Below are 23,606 nucleotides of genomic sequence, written 5' to 3'. Positions count from 1 at the left end.
GCAGACGACGTTGTCGATGGTAGATGCTTGCTCCGAGAGCACTCTCGCCGCCACAGGGACATGGCCACGCATGCTCTAAGGGGGCTTACGGCGGACACCGCTGCAGCAGCAACCTGGTCGGCATACCACGCCCACCGATCTACAGTGTCCCGTCCCGTCAATCGTACCGCGGCCATGTCCCGGCCTCAGCGACAGTTAGAGAGGCTGGCTGCATCCCTCCCTCTCCCCTCACGTATGTACAGAGTAAAAACCGCTCGTGTTGGAAAGGGGGGGACCCTCCATGCAGACAGCACACGAGCTCAATGAAGCCGGTGAGGACGGGCAGCCATTGAGGTGTCGTGTCCAGGTTGTCGTGTGCGGTGGGCCATGCAAAACTAATGCAGGCGCTCCCGCATTCGGGTGCACAGTGATTTGATGGTTTCCGACGTTTGTCTGCCGTCGAGTCCTCTCCGCTCCTTCATCCTTTTTTATTTAATTGCATCTGGTTTGATCTTGATCTTCTCTCGGTGCAAGTTCGTCCACTGAATCGAGTTTGTCAAATTTATTTTTAGCGTGCTGTATGTACCCCCTCATAGTGAGGCCCCAAGCTCGCGTTTCACGAGGCCAAGTCGGGACAGGGAACGCATTTGGAACACGCGCCATATCCCCAATGAGGCATCATCTGCTAAAGGGGCCCGCTGCACTCGGGCTGTCATGTTTTGGACCTGCCCGTTCCCCAAGACGTCGTTGGCCTAGGTGAAAGGGGGCCTTGGCTGCAAAGCGCAAGCTGGGCCCAGCGACTCGCTGCGAGAATTTAGTTACGTGCTGGGAATGAATGCCGGCCAGCGCATCGCGCAGCCACTTCTCAGCTGGGCTCGGGCGGTGGCGCGGGCGGCGGCGGCGGCGGACGGCTTCTTCTTGAACCCCGACGCCCGTCCATCGATGACTTGCTGCCTACAGAAAAGATTCGACGAGCGGGAGTGCTTGGCCTAGATGACGTCGCTAGGTTCCGTTGGCGGTGGGGGGCGGGGTTGAACTCGTTTGATTACCTCACACCCGACGAGATCTTCCTCTACCAACGTCCTGGGAAACAACCTGGAAAACTGCGGAACGGCGGGGAGAAACCCTTGGGGTTACTCCGTGCATCACCTCTGCCGTTGTTAACTTTTGCAAAAGATGGCGGGCGGGCGGGTTGGACGAGCCGTACACACGTGGCTGCCACATCTTTTGTTGGCCGTGTCGCTGCTGGTAATCGTTAATCGTTAATGGGACGTTTTCTGTTGCCCTTTCCAGCCCTCCCAACAACACGCCTCTCAATTGGCCAGGAAGCTTCCTCCGATGGAGGTTTCGATCTTGGGCCCGTGCTGCTGGATCCGTTGGCTAGCACCAAGGTTGTTTGATGTTCACCTCGACCCATCCTTTCTGTGGTAATCCTTATTTGTCGTCATTTCCGGGCCTAACAGTGGAGTGGGAACACGCTGCATCAGACCAGGTTCGACGTGATAAAAAGACTAAAGAAAGCCGGCTTTTAATTCGGCCTTTAGTCTGCGAATGTATTGAAAGCCCTTTGCTATGCATTGCAAGCTGGGGTATAGGGCTCTAATGATTAAGGTAGGTAACTACCTACCTTAGGTTATATGGCCATTGCCCGCCTCGGACAAAACCCTCTAGAGTGAGGCCTTCGTGAAGCCTTCAGAGCTTGTAACGTCCTGTTGACAACATTCAGGGATGGGCCATCCAAACAATTCTTGTTACTCTGGTGATTCTCAGTCCTTCCTCCAAACTCACCAGTTCGTCTATCCCGCGTCCATGTCCCTTGATAGACACTGGAGTAGAGCGAGTGATGCAGAGCTTGACTCGAGCTTTGTCCGCGTCACCGCTGGCCAGCGCCTTGGCGTCAGGAGGTGTTCAGACCTTACAGTACTGTAAGCCGCGAACCCCTTCCACTCTCACTTCCTAAGCAGACGCATTCTCCGAAACCCGCATCCTAAAAGAAAGCAAGCATACCCCGGACAGACCAACGCCGGCTCAGCTCAGCTTCGGCTCCAGCTGCTTCACCAGGCGGGTCCCTACCAGTTTTTGACGCGCGCCCGTCCGCGGCTGGCCACAAGATCCGGCCGGTCCAGCGTCTGATACGGAATTGGAAGGGGCACATCGACTGGGCATGATCTGACGAGAGGAGCTCGGTGGTTCGCGCACACCGCACGCTGCTGCTCCTGCTGCTGCTCACCAGGAGACTCCCAGCCCTCCAGACCGGGCCTCGAATTCGCTCATCATGTTGAGATGGACGGCGGATGACCGCCGTCTCGCCTAATGTGTTTCTGGTTTGTCATCAAGCTTTAAGCTGCCCAGGAGCCCTGGCCCGTTTCTTCTTTGTCGGGTTGCCGTGAACCACCCCGCCTGTCTAACACAGTGCACATAAGGATGCCGCCATCCAGGTACTGTACATATGTACGTAGGTACGGAGTAGCAGTTGAGTTCAAGTTGAGTTTGGACACCACACGTTCGTCTCGAGTTGTCAATGCTAGACCAACGTTAATATTCCCGTCCCATGTGGCTGTCCACAACCTTTCGTGCTCTCAGTCCATCCTCCTGTGGCTGCCATGCTCGTCAAGACACCGCAGCGAGCCAAGAAAGGCGTGAGATGCACCCAGTGCAAAGAAGGAACGCCGCCCCCCGGTCATCTCCCTGTCTCCCCAGGACCCATCGTAATCCTTCCGTAACATGATGTGCGCAGGCCCTCAAGCTCTCACCGTGTAAGGTATCCGTAGGGCAAATAGGGAATGAGATCTGATGGGGAATGGACCCAGCAGCGCACGATCGACGACGTCAATTGCATATTGAGGAAGGTGCTCCTTCCATTGCTGCTGCCGCTGCGGGTTGGCAGCCTGGCCGCTGTACCGCTGGCCGCTGCCGCTATGGCTCTTGCCCTGCGAGCTCGCTCGACTTGCATCATCCTGCTGTCAAACCGCAGACTTGGAAAGACCGAGCCGGCAATCTCCACCAAAGGGGGGTAACGCTCAGCGAGTCAGGCTTAGCTCGACCGGAGCTCGATATTAAAAAAGAAAAGCACTGGATATTAGAAACCGAGCCTGCCCTGATCTGCCCTGGGTGGTCCTGCAACGCAGCCCGCAGCCCGCTGTCCGCTGCCGCCGCTCAGCTCAGGTCGATTCTAGACTAGACCCCCCCCCCGCTGCCTGCCTCCTCACTCCGCATTTGAACGCACCAGTTTTTTTTTCTTGCTTCTTGGTTCTGCCACTGGTTTACCTACGACATCTGCGACCCCCCGACAAGAACCTGCCGCGATCCAAAGAAGAAAAAAAATGGTTTGAGTGCCCTGCCCTGCCTTGGACAGACGGATCAGCGCAGTCGCAGGCCAGAGCCTAACGAATCCCCAGCCGACGGCAGAGGCGGCATAGCAATCTAGAACAGGCCCTGACCCCTGCTCTGGTTACGCTGTGCTGACACTTTTGGCTGTTCGCCGAAGCCCAACGCACTGGTTTCCGGCGAGCCGACTCGGCTGTCTGGCGAACCACGTCTTCACACGAGGCGGACAACTGGGTGCGGCGGGTCGGACTGTGCCCCGTCGATCTAGTCCTGGCCATGAGATGAGCGGGTCAACGCTTGCGATGGCCTCGGCCGTCCGACAGCCAAGTTCGTCCTTCCATCGCTCCCAGTCTACTCCGGATTTATTGTCAGCATCGACCAAATCCCCGCCCTCTGCCATCAGCAGCATCGACTCGTCGCCCCGCGCCTTCAGCCTCAAGTTCAAGACGCTGCCCAGCCTGCCCGCCTTCGATGTGCCCTCGTTCGACCTAGACGATTTTGAGCTGACCCTGAGCGGCTTCGGCGCCGAAAAGGCCCCTCCGCGGCGCCCGCCTGCCACAGAAACGGTCGTCGAGATCAAGGCCGAGGCCGTCGCCGCTGCGACACAGGCTGAGACCGTCACCCGCACCAGATCAATGATTGACCGGCCCCGCTCGTGGCTGCCAAGTGTCAAGTCGAGCCCCAACGTACGAGCGTCCCAAAGCCCGCGCCCAAAGCGGCTCTCGAAAGACTATGTAGCCAATGCGCCCGAAACCTCGTCGTTGGAGCCCAAGGCTCTGGAGCGGTCGAGGACAATCGAGTCATTTGCCGACTTCGCGAAGCGGTCCTGGATTTCCACGTCGAGGTCGCCTTCGCCGCCCAGCAAGGCCGACAGGGAGCGGGGCTCTGATCGGATGACAGGCGAGAGAAACGGGGCATCCAAGTCGCAAAGCGGCCCAGCGTCTCAGACTGTCTCGGGGGACCGGAGCGGAGCAAAACCAGAAGGCGATGACGGGTTGGCTGCTACCGAGTCGCCGAGCAGCAAGAGCCGCGCCTTCAATCGTGCCAGCATTTACTTGACAAGGATGAAGCAAAAACCCCAGAGCGTATTTTCCAAGGGCCCATCGCCCGCGCCGTTGTCAGCCTCGGCTGCCAGAAGTTGTGTCTCGGCGGCCGATTTGAACAGCACTGCCCCATCAGCTTTGAGCGCCACCACGAACAACGCTCTCGTTACCGCTAGCACTACTGCTGCACCTTCACCCGCACCCGCACCACCACGCGCAATCGTGACCAAATTGACAACCTCGACGGCCCCAGCAAGTAATGGTTCTCACAGCAGCATCGACTCTCCTCGGCACTCGTCGTCTCAAACTTCGTCCCTAGACACGACAGCAACCACCGCCGCCTCTGACGACGCTACGCCGTCCTCTGCCGACAGGGGCGCTTCGATGCCGCACCCAACATCCCGAGACCCGCTATGGGCCACCTTCCGAACTCTCGATGTCGAATTCACAAAGTTCGCCGCCAGGAACTCGACTGCCGCGCGAATGGGTGTTGTGCGATCGACTCTTGTGCCTTTCCTGCGCAGCACCGCCCACCACCCCTCCAACTCAAACAGGACCATCCTATCGCTCGAGGACATCGACCGCAGGGCAACAATCTTGAATAAGTGGTGGAATGGCCTGTTGGAGATGCTCGATGCTGGGCAATCCAGACTCGGCGTCAGCCTATACGGCGCTGCCATGGGTGGAGGTGGAATATTAGGCCAACAACCAATGATGACGACCAGTCTGCAGCCTGTCGCCGGCGTCGACCGACCGACCCTACTCGAAACCACCACCATGATCATGATGCGCCCGGAATGGAGGGCCATCACTAGCTACTTCCAGCCCCTGGAGCAGCGATCGCCCGTGGAACGGGTCCGAGCGAGATCCAGCACCCAGTCGACCGACGATGCCCCAGACTCGTCGGCCAATTTCCTGGCCGAGTCGGCCGAGCACAACGTTCGCACCATGTTCGTTACTAATCTGTTGACGCAGATGGCTCTGGTTGTGGAGAAGATGTCGATGCGTCACGCGCCTCTGAGTCTGGTGAACTGGTGCGGCAAGGCGTGCGCATACGCCTTCTTCTTTGTGCCAGGCATTGCCGACGTACTCGTCCGGCTGTGGACCGTCAACGGAGATGTCATGCGAAGAGTAGCTGACGAATTTGGACTACCGCGGCGAAGCAAAGGAGAGAGCGACGACATAGTGGCGCTCTTCCCTCCGCACCTGGGCAAGCTGGGGTGGACGTCAGGAAAGACGCTGGGAGACAAGCTGCGGCAGGCGGCTAAGCTGCCTCTGCTGTCCGCTAGAATTCCATGGCACGGCCCATGGATATCAAGGTGGCGAGGCGGCGATACTGATCTGTTCTTCATCTTCTGCAAGTACTACTACATCCTCGCCGACGAGTTCATGCCTGTGGGGCTTCCGCTGGTCGAGAAGGCGCGCGCTCCCGCGTTCGTCTTGCTCCATGCCCACCTCCTCTCGATTTTGGATAGCACAATCCATCGACAGGCTTCTATCGAGGCGATGCTCGGCCCTCCACTTACCGACGGGCTCCACGGGGCCGATACGGCCTTGATGGGACTTCCGCTCCCCAGCAATCTTCTCAAGGGCATGGACGAGAATCGGATGATCATCCTGCTCAAGGACATGCTGTCGGAAAACTCTATAGGCGTCGCTGCCGGAATCAAGCACACATTTGCCGAAGCTTTCCTGGCTACCGCAAAAGCCGCTACAAAACGAACATCACGCTATGAGCATGCCGCCTGCTTCATCCTCTGCGACTTCCTCGAAGAGGTGCTCGTGACGCTCGATGCGTTTCAGAACACGGCGAATAGCAGCATCGCGACGTCCCCTTCTGAAGAAGCGTTCCCAGCCTTTGACGAGGTTGTTTCTCCGTCTTTCGATTACATCGACTGGCCTTTCTGGTTTGACGTTGGGAAAATGATAATGAACTCGAACAACACCATGTCCGAAATCCGCATCATCTCATTCCTCTACGCAGTGTGGGACGCCATCACCGCTGACCCATTACGCAAGGAGGCCATTTGTTTTGGCTGGCTGCTGACGGAGGAGGCGTTTGAGAAGTTCTTCAATCACTGGTGCCCCATGGTTCGAGCCTACTATATGCGGTTAGTTTGCTGGCGTGTCTGCAGGGACTCGGGCAGCCCGAACGAGTTGGACGCGTATGTAACCCCCTTTTTGGCGCGTTTGACCTTTGTTCACGAAGCTGACGATATTTATTAGTAAAATCTTCATTCTTGTCTCGCAGCGGCTCAAGACTGTGTGGTCCCACTTTCTCTGGCTACAGCAGACCGCAGAGAAAGAACACCGGATGCCTCCGTCGACGGCCCCGTGTTATCCAACGCCAGGCAAGCGGTTCCTGATTATCCGCACCGAGATCCCGCCAGTGCAGCCCGCCCTGCTTCCGGGGTTTGATTCTTTCTCCAGCTCGTTCCCAGGCTCGGACATGATATCAGACTTTCGCGGCTCCGTCTCAGCAAACAGTAACAGCTCGACAGCCAGCGCCCGAACCGAAAGCATCTCAACTGTCTACAAGAAAAAGTGGTCGCTGTTGGGCAGGGTTCTTTCATTAACAGCAACGCAGGCAAACATGGGGTTTGGCAATGTCGCTATTGGTGGGAAACGCACTTGGGACGATGAGCTTGAACAAGCCCGCCGGGAGACAGCTGCGTCGCGAGCAGCTGCGGCGACTACCCGTTCGGGTCCGCCACCTCCACCTAAACAGGGAGCCCCATCTGTCGTCACGCCGTCCTCAGACTCGGGCTCATCAACCGGATCTGCCCCTGTCTTTGATGCCGCAACATTTGTGTTCCGCTTCGCTCTCACATGGCAAGGCCAAAACGGCCCCGGGGGCGGCAGTCCTTCACGGGATAGGATCATTACTCGGCCGCGACTCCCTGCGCCGGCACAGTCCAAGGTCAGCGCTCGTTCTGCCGCGTTGTTGGCCAACGGCAGCATTGGCGGGGGCTCAGCCATTCGCAACGACAGCCCGCCTCCCATCTCAGCCGGCCTTCCGCCACCCACCCGTCGAATCAGCGGAGTCACGCAGACCGGCTTGGTTAGCGAAGCGCGAAATGCGCGGCCTCTGTCTGCTTCCCTGGAAACGGAAACGGAAAAACGAGTGGACAAGCGCCTGTCGTTAGGAGTGAACGTCACGGCCGTTCATGTCGTTGATAAGATGGCATATGACGATGATAGACTTGACATTCAGTCTCCGATTCGGCTGTCAGGAATTGACAGTGACGAATCCGAACGTGGCCGGTCCTTTGACATGGACAGCGACGTTGGCCGCACACAGTTGGCTTCTGTTAGCGCCGTTCGCCCTACTGGAATCTACACGTCAGGCGCCGTGTATGCGGGTCGTGCTCTGGCGGAGTGGGGCATGGTGGTCAGCGAGTGCAACAGCTTTGTGGATCGACGACGAGACGAGGGCGTTTTGGGCTTAAGCGATGTCGAGATTCCGACACTGGGCGTCGAGGGACTTGGAATACGACAGCGAGCTTAGGGAGCTCCAAAGTATTCTCACCGGTTCTCGAGCCCAAATTTTGGACTTCGTTTGCCCGGGCAGCATCCGAGCTGGGCCGGCGTAATGGGGCCCCTTGATTCGAGCCAGAGGTTTTGAGGTAAAAAGCGCGAGCAACTCCTCAGCCTCGGCAACACGAATTACGGCCACGTTTCCCACATCTACGATCTCGATACCAACGCAAAACCAATCTTAATAACACGGCGTTTACATGTGTAGATCTCTCCATTCACATGGCAAGGATATAAGATGGGAATGTCCATAATTCTCTACTCTCGCCGGATTGTGTTCGGCGCTAATCATATGGCCTATTTGAAAGGTAGCATTTGGAGCGATTTGCACAGTTGTGCTTGCATTTATCCATTCCCTTTAGCTGGCTCATATATATTTGGCTTTTTTCTCTTTATTTTCTTTCTGCATCTACGGCGTTTTCTAGGCTAGGTTGAGAGTTTAGACGACCTCTGCCACGTTTGTCTCGGGCTTTTTCTTGGGGTATGAGATATTTTAGCGCATCTTGGTTTTATTGACTAGCAAGATCGGTGCGGTTAGGCGGAGCTGAGGTTGGCGCGTGGTTTATCTGACGTGGAAAATATCACAATGTCTTCTTTATTTTTGCTTCGGGCAGTGTCTGGCGGCTGGCGGCTGCCTCTTAGGCGTATATACATACAACAACATCTTGTAACTTTAACCACCACTGTATCATACTACCACACTGGTAATTTTTATGTAATTGAGCTTTGGAGCTGATGAATTGCAGGATTGAACAAGGTATAATATATGTAAGTCTTAGCTGCGTACGTTGGCGATGCAGGTGTCGATAGTGTTTCTAGATAAACCGATGCTGAACCCAGCTGAACTGACTAATCGAAAATACGCCTCGTCCAAGTCCGCGCTAAACCTATTTCGAGATTGGTGGAGGCGAAGGCGCCTGGGCAGTTTACGAGCTAGTGAAGCTGAGGCTGACGCCCCTGAATGGCCGTTGGAGTCGTGGTGAATGAACCCCGGTGAGCGCGTGACTGACGATGCGCGCCGCATGAGTGCCAAAAGAATACCGCCTACGGATATTTTTATTTGTTTGGGTTCTGAACTAGGAGGGAATATCTGGTCGATTGTTTGCTCACTGCGGGATACCCCCACTCTTCTTCTTTGCCTCACCCCACGATCTCGGCTGTATGTACACGTAAAATTTGGTGTGATTTTTAATCCCTGAGCTAGTTCAGGACCCAAAATGAACGAGAATACGTAAGTGGTAAGGGGCCTGGCCGAGACTTCGGATTTTTCGAGATTGGGAACGTGTCGGGTAAATTAATTCACCGATCTGTATACTGCCCCCTCGTCTCCGACGCTCCGTCAGTATTCGGCTGTCACGACAAAACATCCTCAGTATTGTTTGTTCGTTTTCTTTTTCTTTCTCTTTGCAATGGAAAACATGCCGCCCGTCCGCACCGAAACGCCGAACGTAGCCATCCTTGCAAGCAGTCCATAGGCTAGGTACGGCTTCTCCCGAAAGGTCACGTTCAAATGGCGGCGCGGTAGCGGTCTCCGTTGCCGCCCTCCGTTGCTGCGGGAGGGCCGCCGCCGCCGCCGCCGAGCGCCCGAGCAGCACGCCGAGCAGCAGAAGTCGAGTACGTCCGCAGAATGGCTACAAGCCGCCGCTCAAGCTAGCGTTCGCTGTAGGCGAGGGCGAAACAATCGCTGTGTTTGAGGGCTCCTGGCAATATGGGTTCAATGGAGGACAGCAATGGAGAGCTGAGTTCAGGACGCGGATTGGGACGTCGACGAGAGAAATCGTGTTTCAGTGGTTCAACTTGACCGAGTACGTACCGACCGACCTTAAGGGTGAGTGGGGCGAGACAAAAGTCCGTATCTGGACTAACCCTCTGGTCTCTCGATTTTTATAGCAAGCACCTCAAGGTCATCATGAACATGGGCCAGGGTGTGTGCCACGGGCTGCGGTCGTTCCGGTTCCACCCCGAAGAAACGTCCCACGGGCACCAGGCGACGGCCGGCCTCGTCACGGGCGCCACGCTAGAGATATTCGCGCGCGCGCGCGTGCCCGAGCCTCGAGACGCTGGTGCTGCAGGGCGCGGGCAGGGACGTCAACGACGACGCGCTGCTGGCGGCGGTGCAGCTGTGCCCAAACCTGAAGACGCTCGAGATCACGGCCGCCGCCGCCGGCCCCAACAGCTCCAGCATGGGCTACCCGTTCATCTGGCCCGCAGCGCTCTAGGCCATCGCCGCGCACCCCGACTAGGCGCCGCGCCTCGAGAGGCTCGCCGTCCCGCACGTCCGCGTCGACAGCAAGGCCGCGGCCGCCCTGTCCGAGGCCCGCGCGCCCCTCCTCACCGTCGCGCTGGTAAGTTCAGAGTTCCAAGAGACCTCGTGCGGCGAGGACTGGGAGTTAGTCACTAGGACGAGGTCGTTCAGGGACGGCATAATTATCTAGATAGGTATCCCGAATGTGCGTCCGCGCCGTGGTACGTGCTGTGGGCGGATGGTTGTTGTTGAGAGGTGAGGTCGAGTGTGGCTTTTTATAAAGATAAACGGGTTCCGAAGCTTCAGAGCTGACAGGAGAGGTCTTTCTCATTTCTTTGGCAAGTGGGGGACTGGACTGTTGGTATAATGATGGTGAATTGTAGTTGTAAGATAAAAGAGGCTGGGGGATTAATGTTACGGGGGAAAGACCAAGAGCTGGTGCTTTCTTTGGATTTGTAGAAAGGGGCATTTTCAATGTCGGGTATATAGGGTGGTGTTTGCAGACACTCACACGCGTTGACAAGAGGTGGTCTAATAAAACAAAAGCATTAACAATACGGAGGCGACGTGCATCGCGAAAGGCCAGCAATTCAGGCATCAAGGCCGCTATTCTTGCCGGATCGGGAAGGTGGGTCTTGAAATGACAGGCTTCTAGAGCTCGCCGCTGACGACGGTAGGGTGGGATGACTGGCAGGGGCTTAAGTTGTTCGTGCATCACGAGTACAGTGTACAGTACCGACCCGTCCGCGGACCCCTTTTGTTTCTACGTCAGTCAAGGGAAATGTACATCAATCGCTGTTATGTTCACCCGTGAACTTACCCTCGTATGGCACATTTTCCGGCTAGGGTTCTCTCGGTTAGGTTGTAACGAAATAAGAAAGGGAAAAAAAAGAATAACGCCGCAATGCACCTCATTATCCGAACAAGAGAAGCCCGACGTGGGACTCGAACCCACAGCCTCAAGATACACCTCTGATTCTCGGTCGAGGAGAAGATCCACATGTAGATTAGGTAGAAGTCTTGCGCGCTACCGTTGCGCCAGCCGGGCTTGTTTCGACCTTTCGCATGTTGTGCGAGGAGTGGATCTGTGGAAACAATGCCAGTTGCTCTCCACTACATACCCAGGTCCGTCAGATACTTGCAGCAACTGTCAAAAGGTTCAAAGCAAAGAATTAGATTTTTAAAGAGAGGCGGCGGTAGTTGCAAACTTTATTCCGGAGGTTCTCGTCGTGGTTTCTACACAGAACGGCCCGCGCGCTACTGCCTCCTCGGCATTTGACAGTTTGCCCACGCTACGCTAGAGCATGATGCTAGTACTAGTAAGCCGGTAGTGCAGTAACCGTAGCTCCCGTCGGCATCTTGCACGGCTGCGTATCTCGTGCATAATCCCCGCCTCGGGCATGATCCTCGACAACCAGCTCCTACCCAATACCAGCGTGTGCTTGTATTTTCTTTCCGTGCTCAAACTGTACAGCGTGCACACTGCAAACCGAAACGTCGTCCCATCCGCGCTGAGGCTCGCAAACACCACCACAAGCCCAACAAAACACACGATATGCCTCCATCCTGCCACATACGACCATGCCCATTAGAAAGCTCGGGATCCTGTCCGCTCTCCCGTCAATAAACTAGTGAGGGCTAGATCAGTAGTTAGGTCGGTGACTACCAGCGAATACCTGGTGTTGTATGTTTTTTTTGGTTCTTGATTGGTTTTTTTTTTTGGGCAAAATGTATATCCCCCACGAACAATCCCCTTTCTTCAGTCTAGAGTGTACATACACATCCCCCTCTTTCTCAATTCATTCCTTCCTTCCTTCTATGTAATAGAGACGCTCATAAACTTGCTTAGAAGCGTAACCTCCATCACAGGAACGACCTGACCTATTATCGTCCCTGTTATATCCTGCAACCTCTGCTCCATCACTATGGGCTGCCTTCAAAATCTCATCGCGAAAAATAGGTATACGCGCCTTGTGTATGCCTTGTGTATGCATCCGTCACTCTGTCTCGTGCCCATATATAGGTATGTTATGCCTCCTGGGGAAAAAAGAACGCCAATCTCCATGCAGTTGGGTGCACTGGATATTGCAAGTAACGCCAAAGGAGAAAAAAAACTCGCTTGCGCATAACGACAAACCCACGGAAGCCATTAGACTTCAAGCCCCTTCACCATGGAGGAGTCCTTGTCACTGTCCGGCACGTAGGCACTAGCTTTGACTTTGCACCGACTGACACATCCGGAGTCCGGGCACTGGGCATGAATCTCCACCGTCTCTGCGTCGCTCTCCTCGTCGGCCACGCGACTGAACTTGTAGTCGCGGTATTCCGGGCCGGTGAGCATGCCCACGATCTCGTTGGTGAGGATGATGATAGGGGCCCACGCCACGGTGCCCCGGCCGTCGCCTCTGGCGGGCGGAAACCCCCTGCAGCCGACCGCAAGGATCGAGTCGAACTCGGGCCCGAGGATGTGCGAGAAGGCGAGCGCCCCGTCGAGGCTTATCAGGTCTGCCCCATATCCTGGCAAAGGGGCCGGGGGCGAGGGCAGCACCCGCTGCTTGCCCTTGCCGATCGGCTCCCTGACGTCGTCGAGGTTGGCCCGCGGCGTCGCGAAGATAGGCTCGCCCAGTAGCGGGTAGTCCGGGTCCATGATGCGGGCGACGTAGGCCGGGCGGCTGTCGGCGTCTTGTTGCTGCCCCTGCACGATGACTAGCATGCCGCGGGTGAGCAGGCGGAGCACGCGCGCGTTGGCGTAGATGCAGTTCTTGGGCCCGGTAAGGTCGCGCGTGCTGCCGACGCCGAAGATGCGCTCGTTGAGCCAGGACGTGCCGTACACCTCGGGTGCCAGGTAGAAGCGTGCTACGGTAGCCCCGCGGACCGGCAGGTGCTTCCCGATGATGACGTCCCAGTACGTCTGGCCCACGCCTGGCGCGGGTGCGAACATGAGCGGGTCGTTTTCCCGCATCTCTATCCCCACCGCCTTCGTCCAGTTCGGAAGCTCGTAGCTGACGAGCCGAACTCCTGCAGCGAGGGACCCCCACGTGTCGACGAGATTGGCATTGCTGACCGCCATGCTCGCCATTCTCATGTTGCTGCTGCTACCACCGCCGCCGCCGCTGCTGCTGCTACCTGTCCCCTTAGTGTCCCCTTAGTGTCCCCTTAGTGACGGATGCGAGGCAGTGGTTGTATATGGCATGCCGCGTTTTCAGTGCCTGGCGGGCCATGCAAATGTCCCGCTTGCCAATCAGGAGGCGGGAGTCCCTGGAAAACAGAAACTTCTTCCCGTCAGCGTGCGAGGGCAGCTGGGAGTGTGTGTAGCCCCCCATAACGGAGAGCACGGTTTCAGTCCGGGCGACGGCGGTTCTCCAGCAGTCCGCCTCCCGCACGAGGCCGGGGTAGATTTCCACCCGCCTGCAAGCGCAATGTATGCAGGTGTGGCATCCACACCAGAAGCACTGCATGCAGCCGGTGCACCCACACACCATCAGTGTGATCAGTGACATTTTGTCTCTGTTCTCGCCTGCGGCGGTGGGCAGTGTGTTGTGAGACGGGGATGGCGATACTACGTGAGACGAGGAAGTGAGTGTTGTAGACAGGAGGTAAGGAGGAAGAGGGAAAATAGGATGTGCGGTTGCCGAGTTGGTTTATATCCCCCGCTGCCGGGTTGTTGCAAAAGTCTGAATTCGTCGAGGGTTTGGGTATTACCAGTTAAGAAGCGCACACTTTTTTACAGAGATAATCAGGGTATTGTCAAGGAAGACGCATAGAAAAAAAGCTAATATATCTTACAGATAAGACATAAAGGAAGTTACTGAGGTTGTTTTGAACTGAACCCAGAGATAATCTCGAAGCTTGTCCAGCGTGAAACTTTCTCAAAACCGATAGGTAAGTGCCACAACATGGAAGACACAGAGTGGCGTACACGGTAGACATGGCCCACGCGTGTGCAACTTCACGCCTCTACGGTGCAGACTTGTGGCACAGCCAGGAGCAAACTGATCTAGCGTGGCAGACATTGGACCTGGGATTCTTCAAAAATTGCGGAAGAAAGCTCAACACCAAAGCACACACAGGCGCCGTCTGACCTCGAAAGGGATGGGATATGGCTTAGGTATACAGCAATTGTGCTCGTTTTAGTGTTTCCATGTGATCATGACCTAGGTGCTGTGAAAATCTAACCTCTGGAAGTCGTCTTTTGACAGAGGTGACGAATAGATAGATAATTTCTGCACTCAAAGACTATCTCTTCACTTTACGATGGCCTGCCCTCTCGTCGACTACTTAGGGTCAACTCGCTTGCTACTTTGCTATCTTTTTTAGAGTCACGCCGACACGAGCCTTGATTAACGGCAAGGACAGGTTTAATCCCCATTGCAGAAATCAACGTTTGAGATGAACGGACTAAATTGTGGGTTGTTTGTCCACAAGATACGATAGCTTGCCTGTTTGCTAGCAGAGTTAACGTTCTTGAAAAACCTTGCGTCAAGCCGAACCCCATCAACACGAGAGTCAGGTATCGACAACGCCGGTTTTGATACCCGTTGAAGAAATCGCTGAACGGGCCGGACAGTGGGTTGTTTGTCAACGATACCCGATAGCTTTACTGTTTTATTTTATTTTTCTAGCAAGGTTAACGCCCTCAAAAACCTTACCTCAAGCCTACCACCTCCTTTCTTACCGGCCACCAAGGTGGGGAGGGAAGTTCTGTACCATCGATAGCTGACATGTGGCTCTCCGAAACCTAACCCAGGAGGTACCTTGCTTGTCTCAAGTGGCTCTTGTCTATGTACTTCGTACATACAGCCCAAGACAGTTACCTGATCCCACTCAAGTAAGTTCGGATACTTACTTAGATAGCTACTAGGTTACTTGCTTGCTTTGTCTCGGTTCTTTGATTCCAAACCCAAGAAAGCGAGCTGCCCTCGTCACGACACGAAACACTTCCGACTTACCAAATCTTCCAAGAGGGGGAAAAAAAAAAAGAAGTGTATATATCACAAATGCTTCTTTCTATAGTGGAACCAAAACCTCTCGAGTCTAAAAGTCTTTGCAATGGGACAAAAAAAAGGACAAATAAATCCGAGCTGGCTGTTCTTAAAGAAACGGCCCTCTTTTTTCCAAAATAGAAACACCAACCCCGAGCCTCTGCCTCTAGAAACAGGCACACAACCCATTCATATGCATGATGCAAAATGCGCTAAATAAATACAGAGATGATGCGCCTTGACCCGCCCCGCCCGTCCGCCCGTCTTTCTAGCCCTGAATGCTTGACTTTTTGTGCTCCGCGACTCCCGCCTGGTTCCCAAGGATGATGACCCCCAAGATTTCCCCTCTCCAAATTCCTCGTTCCCCTAGTGCTGCCCGTTGGCCGTGCCGTTGACGCCGTTGGTGCCGTTTCCGAGCTTGGCCGTTGTCGTTGTTTCGGCGACGGCCAGCTCAAGGGCCTGGAGCACGTCTTTCTCGAGGTCCTCAGCGTCCTCGACGCCGCAGCTAATGCGGACGAGGTCGTCGAAAACGCCGACGGCCTCGCGCTGGTCCTTGGGGATGCCGGCGTGGGTCATGCTGCTGGGCACCTCGACCAAACTCTCGACGCCGCCGAGCGACTCGGCGAGGGTGAAGATCTTGGTCAGCTGGCAGAAGCGCTCGGCCGCGGCGTGGCCGCCGCGGATGCGGAACGACAGCATGCCGCCGCCCATGCCGTTGCGGTGCTGCTTCTTGGCGATGGCGCGGTGCGGGTGCGAGTCGAGGCCGGGGTAGTTGACGGCGATGACGTAGGGGCTGGCCTCGAGGGCGTGGGCGACGGCGGTCGCGTTGGTGGTGGCCTCGCGGGCGCGCAGGTGCAGCGTCTTGGCGCCGCGGTGGGCGAGCCACGAGTCAAAGGCCGACGGGATGGCGCCGATGGCGTTCTGCAGGAACGAGAGGCGCTTGTGCAGCTCGTCGCTGTTGAAGGCGGCTACGCCCATGACGACGTCGCTGTGGCCATTGATATACTTTGTGACGCTGTGCACGACAATGTCGGCGCCGTGGTCCAGGGGGTTCTGCACGTAGGGGCTGAGGAAGGTGTTGTCGACGACGACCAGGATGCCGTGCTTGTGGGCCTGAGTCACGACGGCGCGGATGTCAACAAGGCGCAGGGTCGGGTTGCTGGGGGTCTCGATCCACACCAGCTTGGTGGCCTCGGTGATGTGGTCTCGGATGTCGACCTCGATCTCAGGGGTGAAGGTGACCTTGACGCCGTGGGCCTTGGCGACCTGGGTGAAGTAACGGTGGGTGCCGCCGTAGACGTCTGAGACGGAGATGACGTGCGAGCCGGCAGCCAGGGACTGCAGGATGGTGGCCGTGGTGGCGCTGCCTGAGGAGAAAGCGAGGGCGTACTTGGCGTGCTCGAGGGCGGCCACCATGGTCTCAAAGTTTGCGCGGTTGGGGTTGCTGCTGCGGCTGTACTCGAACTGGCCGATGGGCTGGCCAACAGCCGTCTGCTCAAACGTCGTCGACAGCGAGATTGCCTCGATGACGGCGCCCGTGGCAGGGTCATGCGGGGAGCCTGCATGCACGGCTAGAGTGCCGAAGCCATGGACGGGCGACGGAGCGCGCGGCGGCGTCGTGATGGCTTGGTCGCTGTGAGCCGTCATGGCTCTCTAAAGATGCGCTGAAAGGGCCGCTGAAAGGCTTCCAAAGTCGATCAATTGTTCAATAAGACAAGCGAGATAATTGGTCGGCTGTTGCTGTTTTCGACTTCTTTGGGCACTCTTGTGCAGGCTGGAGGCGTCTAGACGTGGGGGTCTTAGGTCTTGGGTCCTGAGTCCTGGGTGGTCTTGTAGGCGGATTTCAGCACGGTGGCAGAAGGTGCGATTTGGGCCGTCGATGGTGCAATTTCTCTTTTTGGTGGTGGTTCGGCTGTCGTGACGACCCCGCCGAGCGGCGCCCTTGTTTTAAGCCTGGCCCGGGTTTTAAAATCTCTTCTGCGCCCTGCCCTGCCAGCCGTATCCTGGCACATTATTTTTTCCTTTCTCCATTGTCAAGACTCCAATCGCCCGCTGCGTGCCGAGGACGCTCCGGCCTGGGTGGGCTTGCTGGGCTGGCAGGGTGGCGGCCCGGCGGTGAGCCCCTCTGATTGCTCATCAATGATTGGAAATTGGCCTCGAAACGCATCCGATGGGCATGGAATCAGCAACCGAAAGCGCAACGGGCTGCAATTCCCAAATACTTTTTGCAATCTGCATGCGTCCGGCCCGTCTGGTGTTGCAATTACCTACCGAAAACTCTCGCCAGTGGAGGCGGTTCGACCCGAAGGCAGCTTGGCGCCCGCAATTGCGTCCATCTTCTCCCGAACAACATGCCATCCGGGGTCCTTGGAGCAACAAAAATACTCAAACCATCCAAATGGACGAACCACGACCGAACGCAGGGCGCATGGCCGCAGGGAAGACATGCACGCTTCCCCGCACAGGCGGCAGATCGGATGCCACTGCCAGCCAGTCTCTTTCACATGGCCTTCGAGTGAGCCTTTGTGACTTTTCGGGCTTCACGCGGCTGCCTGCGTGTCTGGCGCTTGCAGCTGGACAAGGACCGTTCTCGGCATCGACTTTCGAATGTCCAAGTGCCCCGGGCAGCCTATGAGGTCATCCGCCAGCCTGCCGGATGGAGGGTGAATAATCCACATCACACCACGGCAGCTCAGGCCGCATCAATATTTCCACGGGACACAGGCATCCGAAGATAAGGTTGCATAACAGCTACCTTGTGGAGTGAAGTAACTAGCTTACGCAGGTAAGGCGTTAGTTAATCCACTCCTCTCTTTCCAACATTGGCTTTATCAGTGGTTGACCTTTCGTCCTTTGCGGAATCCCGCCTGATTAACCTGCGCGCTGGTAACCTTATCCGCACTTATCAGTCCCGATAAACCTCGGGATATTTGAGGGTCGGTTCCGCGTCAAGAATCTGGAGCAAGACTGGAATCTGATGAGAACATATCGAACGAGTACGGGTACTCCGTACTCCTGAATGGACAACGTCCAGTGGATATGGACATCAGCCCTGTTCGTTCCCAGGGTGGGTGCTTGACAACGGCCCTCATGACTCCCGCATTCAGACTGCGGACCACTTATCGTATTGAGTTTTGGTCGGAAGCGCCTGAGTGACGGATTACGCTAAGGCATGTACCAAAGGTAAACCACAGACATGCTTAGAGTGCAACTCAAGTAGACAACGCTTAGGTATGCAGCTGGAATGCTGACACTACCCCCGGTCATTAATCAGGGGGCGAATTGCACATACTGTATTACGTATGTATGTATGCACGGATACATACTGAGTGTTAACAGCCAATAAGAATCCGTAACTATGGTACCTAGGTAATCTATCTTCGCAATTGACAGCATTGCGTAGATATAGGGTGTATACGGTGCAGGTACCTAACCTACCTTAGTCAATTGAAGTCAATTGAAGAGACTTCATGCGCCAGCTGATCTTTGAGACTTTTTTTAGAGTTGATTGATTCAGGCCCTGGCAAATGCAATTAACTTTGTAGAAGGCTTCCCGGGCTGCCGGGTTGCAGCAAGAGCCCGTTGCTAAACTAAGGAACTGCACCCCGCTTTGACGGAGCTTGTCGATTGGCTACCTCCGCGTCCGGGCTCTCGTACAAGGTAAGGTATGCCCGCTTCTGTGAAGCATTGACAGAAACATCTACTGGGAAGCACCTCCACTTTCAACCGACAGTAGCGTCTTCGCCTCCATCGCCGCTCCCATTCTGCCGACCAGTTCAACCTGTGTCTGCGTCCCGAGTCGCGAGGAGCGGCACCTAGGGCCCTTTGTAGTGCAATTACGATTACTATGGGAAGCTGGGCGCGCCGAATGCTCCGCCAGCCAAGGCCGTGACCGCTATTACCTCACCGTCACCCCGTACCGTACAATTCAAGGCGCTGCGCCGTCCAGGATACGACGACTAGAACATGGCGCCGCGTCGCTCCCACAAAAAGTCAAGGGCCGGGTGCCGCCGGTGCAAGTCGCGCAAGATCAAGGTATGCACGCGTCCGTCGCGCGAGAGGGACACGGAAACACCAATTGATGGCCAATGCTGACGAGACGTGGTTGCTCCCCCCTTTTATTAGTGCGACGAAGTCCACCCCCGCTGCGGTGGGTGCGTCAAACATGCCGTTGCCTGCGACTTTGAGAACCCCTCCGTCCTCGTCGATATCCTTGCTGCTGAAGCCGCGCTGTCGCCGCTGAGCCCTTCTATCGCTGCGACAAGCCCCTCCACACCGGCCGCCTCGATCGACTTCGGATCCTTCCCTGGCCCCTCCGCTCCGGCTACACCGCTCTACCGCGCCCCGTCGACCCCGGGCCTGTCATCGACCACGCCCCCTAGCCACCGTCTGCTCGAGCTGAGGCTCATGCACCAGTATACGGCCATGACTTGCAAGACCATCACCTTCACCGCGCCCGTGACGGAGGAAATATGGAGCATCACGGTACCCAACCTCGCCTTCTCAGGGTCTCAGCACCTAGCCGACGCCATTCTCGCCGTGGCCGCTCTCCACCTGCGCAGCATAACCCCCAATGACAGGGAGCTGGTTCGGGCCTCGCACGCCTACATGGCAGCCACGCTCGCAGAGTACAGTGCTGCTCTCACCAAGGGCATTGATCATACAAATGCCGAGTCGTTGTTTCTCACCTCGGCCCTGATCGCGTTCCAGTCGACAGCGACTCGCGTTTTCATGAAGGACGAGCTAAGCATAGAGGGTAGCAGTGGCATAAATTTAGGGGGCAAAGACCGCCAAAGCTCGGCAGCCGGGAGCTACACCATCCCCTTCTCGTGGTTCCACTCCTTTCAGGGCGTCAAGGCAATCACGGCAGCATCGTGGCAGTACCTGCGCGTGAGCCCTGTGGCCACGCAGGTAATCAACTCGCAGGCCGTCTTGCAGCTTGACTTCTCCGCCGGGCCTGACACCTTCTTCGGCCATCTCTTGGATGGCCTGGACGAAGAACTGGCCGCCCTGGGCTCCGGTTCTTCGTCGCCCAACATCAACTTGTACCCGCCCATGGGCAACGGCGCACCGCCCGAAGGCGAGCGCCGAGGCAGCGCCTCTGCCGACCCGGCCCTGATTGCGAGCACGCGCCAGGCCTACCAGCATGCTGTGGCCGTTTTGAACTGGGCGCACAAGATTCCGCACAAGGGCGCGCCGCTCGCCTTTCCCGCCACGGTGTCGCGGCGCTACATTGAGCTGCTGGAGGAGCGGCAGCCGCGTGCCCTCGCTATCCTGGCGTGCTTCTTTGCACTGCTCAAGTCAATGGACCGCGTCTGGTGGCTGCAGGGCATGGCGCGCCGCGAGGTGCTCGGCGTGGTGAGCATCTTCAACAGCGACTTCTTCGGCCCTGAGGCGTACCGCGAGTGGTGGCCGCATCTCGAGTGGGCCATGCAGATCGCCCTGTACGAGCACACGGGCAGCGGACCCATACCGGCCGACGTCTGGGGCGCCGACTGGTACGCCGAAGAGGCCGCCCTGGCTCGCGGACAGGAGCCCGGCGGCTACTTTCGCCACATTGAGCTGTTGAGCCAGATGGTTAGTCCCATTAACAGCATACCGCCCGTCCCTCCCGATTAAAATCAAAATCAAAATCACAAAAGAGAAAGCAAATTAATGCTCAATCTGGGAATCGTGGTGCCATATAAAAGGGGTCGATATAATGAACCCCTCGTGGCTTTGAGAAAAGTATCAAGCGGCCTGTCCCGGTATTGATTGGCTCTTGGGCAGGCAGGGCACACCGCCACGCCACGCCGTCTCGCTCCGCATAGCCAGCCACGCCACAACGGCGAAGAATGGCGAACTATTATCCAAGCTATCTACACGCCCCTGCCTAACTACAGTCCGACTGCTCCACTCATACGCTCGATCCCCCATTGAGTCAGTCCCTCAGACGGACGTCGAGCGGGAGCATTACGAGCAAGACGGATAATCCAATGCTAGTTTTTAGGCCAAGAAGAGGGCGTTTCCGAATAGTGTTCGGACGATATACCAATTACCTTACCTACCGATTCGAGGAGACACGCATGTACGAAGTATAAGAGGGGGGAAGTACCAACCGGACTGTGGCCAATACATGCTTGCAGACGAGATCAGATACGTCTGGGGATGGATGCGCCGCGCACAGCCCGACGAAGGAACCCGGACTGGGTGTCTACGAGCGGCAGAGGTGACAGTAACAGTGCTGTGCGCGACGGCGTATTACGAAGGGGGAAAAGGCCATGCTAAAAAGAATCTCCAGCTTTATAGTGAATAGCTGTTGAGACTCTCTGCTGGAGGGTGGGAACCAGGGAGGGGGGTGCAATGCTCCAAGAGAGATACGAATAAAACCAAGGTAAAAAAACATGAATAATTCGTTATCTCAAAAAAAAAAGAAAGCAAAACATTACGCCAGCTTTTTTCCCGCCCTCATTCCTCTTTTGAAATGCCACCCTCCCAGGACGCCCGCATGATGATTTGAGACACAAGAAGAATAAGAAATGAGAGTGGATAGGGTATATAAAATAAGGGAATCTAAATCTTCTTCCGCTTTGTCTTCTCGACCTTTTTACTAGGAGCCGGGTGGGCGGCGCTGTCTCCACCGTCACTATCATCGTCGAGGAGATGGGGATCCCTCTCCCGCTTTAGGCCCTTCATCTTCCTTGTCTGCAGCTCGCTCAGGTCGAGCTTGCCCAGATGGATGCGGCCGATCTTGTCGCCGATGGTGTTGGTCGAGATGTTCTTCTTGGTGCGCTCATCGGAGGTCTTGGCGCGGCGCATGGCCTCCTTGAGCATGCCCTCGTCGGGCGCCTGCATGCGGCCCAGCCGGAAGTCCATGCGGGGGCCCTGCTCCTCCACCTCGACGCGCGGCAGCTTCTGGCCCGACCGCTTGGTGCGGATCTGGTACACGCGCAGATGCAGCACCGGCTTGGACGCCGGGTCGTCGGCCGCCGTCGTCGTCGGCTCGTCCGCGGTCACCACCACACAGTACTGCAGCCCCTCGACGTCGATCTTGTCAGACGTCTCCCCGCGGAAGAAGTCGAGCAACATCGACTTGGCCATGGTGAACTCGTTGGGCACAGGACTCTCGCTGTAGAGGGGGTTAGCGTTTGTGTGTGAGTGAGTCTGGGCTTTCCTTTTTCGGGCTACGCCGAACAGAGTGAGTACATACAAGGCCGTCCCCGCAAACACAATCAGCGGCCGCGTGCCCACGGGTACCTTCTTAGTCTTGAACTGGTTGATGCTGCGAAAGGTGGAGGCGTCGAGGCTGAACTCGAGCATGTCGAGCATCTTGTAGTCAAACGTGCGGGCAAAGGTGATGGTGTGGGGCCGCTTCTTGCTGGTGCTGCCAAACAGCAGCAGGCTGCAGTCGTTCTTCTCCGAGAAGAAGCAGAGCGAGCTGGCGTCGTCGAAGGGGTGCACTGCGTTCTTCTTGTGGAAGCGCTTGCCGTGCAACTGGCGCAGGGCGAAGAGGTCCGCAAGGGCATCTTGGGTCTGCATCGCAGCCCGGTCAGTCAGACAAAAACAACAGCAATGGCAGCAGCCAAACTGTAGGGAGTGAAATATAACAGATGTAAAAGAACGCACAACTTGGCTGCATGTTGTCCCGCGAAGAAACAGGGCGTTCTTTGGGTTCTCGACAGCCTTGGGCGCCCGCTTCTCGAGCACTCTCTTGGACCGCGCCGTCCGGGGTTTACTAGTCGCAGAGGGGATTGAATTCAGCTGCGTGGCTTGGAATAGTAACAAATAGGTTGCTAGCTTACATTTGTCTCAGCATTTTTGCGATCGGTCTAGAAGATAGCGACAAAAGATTATATGTGGTGGTGGGTTCCCTGTTTTGTGACTCCGTCAGTCTTGCTTGCTCAATGTCGTCGATGTCGAGAAGAAAATCGAGAAAAGTGGCTTATCGATAAGAGAAAGCACGAGCCAGATCTAGTGGGGGGGCCCTTCTCGAACCAGCAACTGCCTAGTACGGATACGATACAATGTAACATATTCCGTACATACTGTACAGTACCTTACACACGGTACTTGAATACTAATTTAGAAGGTACGGATATTGTTTTTATTCGTCTGCTCAAGGAGTGACTTCCACGAGTTAGATTTATCATTTAAGAATTTGCCACGGTACAGCCAACAGTCAAGCAGTTGAAGGGCACCGAGAGAGTCAAAAGTACCGGCCGACTCACGAACCTTGCCGTCACTATGTACCGAGTAAGATTAACGTCTTCGCTCACAGCACATGGAGCGCACCAGACGCCTGGCCGCACAGGATTCGATCTTGCGCAGGGCCATCTGCAAGGTACGGATACATACATTAGGTGCAGAGGGTACTTTACCTTTGGTATCCAGACCTAGGTACCTAGGTTGATACCTTACCCACCTCGGGCAGCTGTCGCTTGGCGGCCAGATGTTCGGGACGTAAGGTGCCATGGCGTTTGGCTCCCTTGCAGCCTCATCCCAGATACTCGGCCT

The 23,606-nt window shown here is 56.3% G+C and overlaps 7 protein-coding genes and 1 non-coding gene across 8 annotated transcripts; 4 read left to right on the top strand and 4 right to left on the bottom strand.

The window, feature by feature from the left end:
• Window positions 1-1,155: 1,155 nt before the first annotated feature.
• On the top strand, window positions 1,156-2,112 carry B0T26DRAFT_669901 (uncharacterized protein; the record flags this gene model as incomplete). Its single annotated transcript, XM_060439117.1, has 5 exons — window positions 1,156-1,227; window positions 1,273-1,370; window positions 1,612-1,651; window positions 1,750-1,904; window positions 1,944-2,112. The coding sequence occupies 5 exons, from the start codon at window positions 1,156-1,158 to the stop codon at window positions 2,110-2,112; spliced, it is 534 nt and encodes a 177-aa protein (XP_060302373.1).
• A 1,496-nt stretch (window positions 2,113-3,608) lies between these two features.
• B0T26DRAFT_635442 (uncharacterized protein) lies at window positions 3,609-7,857 on the top strand (the record flags this gene model as incomplete). Its single annotated transcript, XM_060436722.1, has 2 exons — window positions 3,609-6,514; window positions 6,576-7,857. 2 exons carry the CDS (start codon window positions 3,609-3,611, stop codon window positions 7,855-7,857), a joined length of 4,188 nt encoding a protein of 1,395 aa, XP_060302372.1.
• A 1,447-nt stretch (window positions 7,858-9,304) lies between these two features.
• Window positions 9,305-10,321, top strand: B0T26DRAFT_745530 (uncharacterized protein; the record flags this gene model as incomplete). Its single annotated transcript, XM_060444570.1, has 6 exons — window positions 9,305-9,334; window positions 9,386-9,500; window positions 9,553-9,691; window positions 9,777-9,927; window positions 9,959-10,080; window positions 10,147-10,321. The coding sequence occupies 6 exons, from the start codon at window positions 9,305-9,307 to the stop codon at window positions 10,319-10,321; spliced, it is 732 nt and encodes a 243-aa protein (XP_060302371.1).
• Window positions 10,322-11,061: 740 nt separating this feature from the next.
• Window positions 11,062-11,179, bottom strand: B0T26DRAFT_t6. The gene has a single exon. It is a non-coding gene; the product is annotated as a tRNA-Arg (tRNA).
• Window positions 11,180-12,280: 1,101 nt separating this feature from the next.
• On the bottom strand, window positions 12,281-13,631 carry B0T26DRAFT_669898 (uncharacterized protein; the record flags this gene model as incomplete). Its single annotated transcript, XM_060439116.1, has 3 exons — window positions 12,281-13,264; window positions 13,296-13,539; window positions 13,576-13,631. The coding sequence occupies 3 exons, from the start codon at window positions 13,629-13,631 to the stop codon at window positions 12,281-12,283; spliced, it is 1,284 nt and encodes a 427-aa protein (XP_060302370.1).
• Window positions 13,632-14,980: 1,349 nt separating this feature from the next.
• On the bottom strand, window positions 14,981-17,021 carry B0T26DRAFT_23695 (Cys/Met metabolism PLP-dependent enzyme-domain-containing protein). Its single transcript, XM_060433921.1, has one exon. It carries the CDS (start codon window positions 16,758-16,760, stop codon window positions 15,480-15,482), a length of 1,281 nt encoding a protein of 426 aa, XP_060302369.1. The 5' UTR covers window positions 16,761-17,021; the 3' UTR covers window positions 14,981-15,479.
• Window positions 17,022-18,810: 1,789 nt separating this feature from the next.
• Window positions 18,811-20,825, top strand: B0T26DRAFT_684597 (uncharacterized protein). Its single transcript, XM_060440849.1, has 3 exons — window positions 18,811-19,148; window positions 19,239-20,690; window positions 20,804-20,825. The coding sequence occupies exons 1-3, from the start codon at window positions 19,080-19,082 to the stop codon at window positions 20,813-20,815; spliced, it is 1,533 nt and encodes a 510-aa protein (XP_060302368.1). The 5' UTR covers window positions 18,811-19,079; the 3' UTR covers window positions 20,816-20,825.
• Window positions 20,826-21,665: 840 nt separating this feature from the next.
• B0T26DRAFT_736420 (Brix domain-containing protein) lies at window positions 21,666-22,908 on the bottom strand (the record flags this gene model as incomplete). The annotated part of the gene is made up of 4 exons (XM_060443324.1): window positions 21,666-22,221; window positions 22,303-22,625; window positions 22,719-22,827; window positions 22,895-22,908. The coding sequence occupies 4 exons, from the start codon at window positions 22,906-22,908 to the stop codon at window positions 21,666-21,668; spliced, it is 1,002 nt and encodes a 333-aa protein (XP_060302367.1).
• Window positions 22,909-23,606: the final 698 nt, after the last annotated feature.

Source organism: Lasiosphaeria miniovina (genome assembly GCF_030549165.1).
Source record: "Lasiosphaeria miniovina strain SMH2392-1A chromosome Unknown B0T26scaffold_1, whole genome shotgun sequence".
Taxonomy (NCBI): domain Eukaryota; kingdom Fungi; phylum Ascomycota; class Sordariomycetes; order Sordariales; family Lasiosphaeriaceae; genus Lasiosphaeria; species Lasiosphaeria miniovina.
Note: the sequence above shows the minus strand (reverse complement) of the source record. Positions and strands in the feature narration are given on the sequence as shown.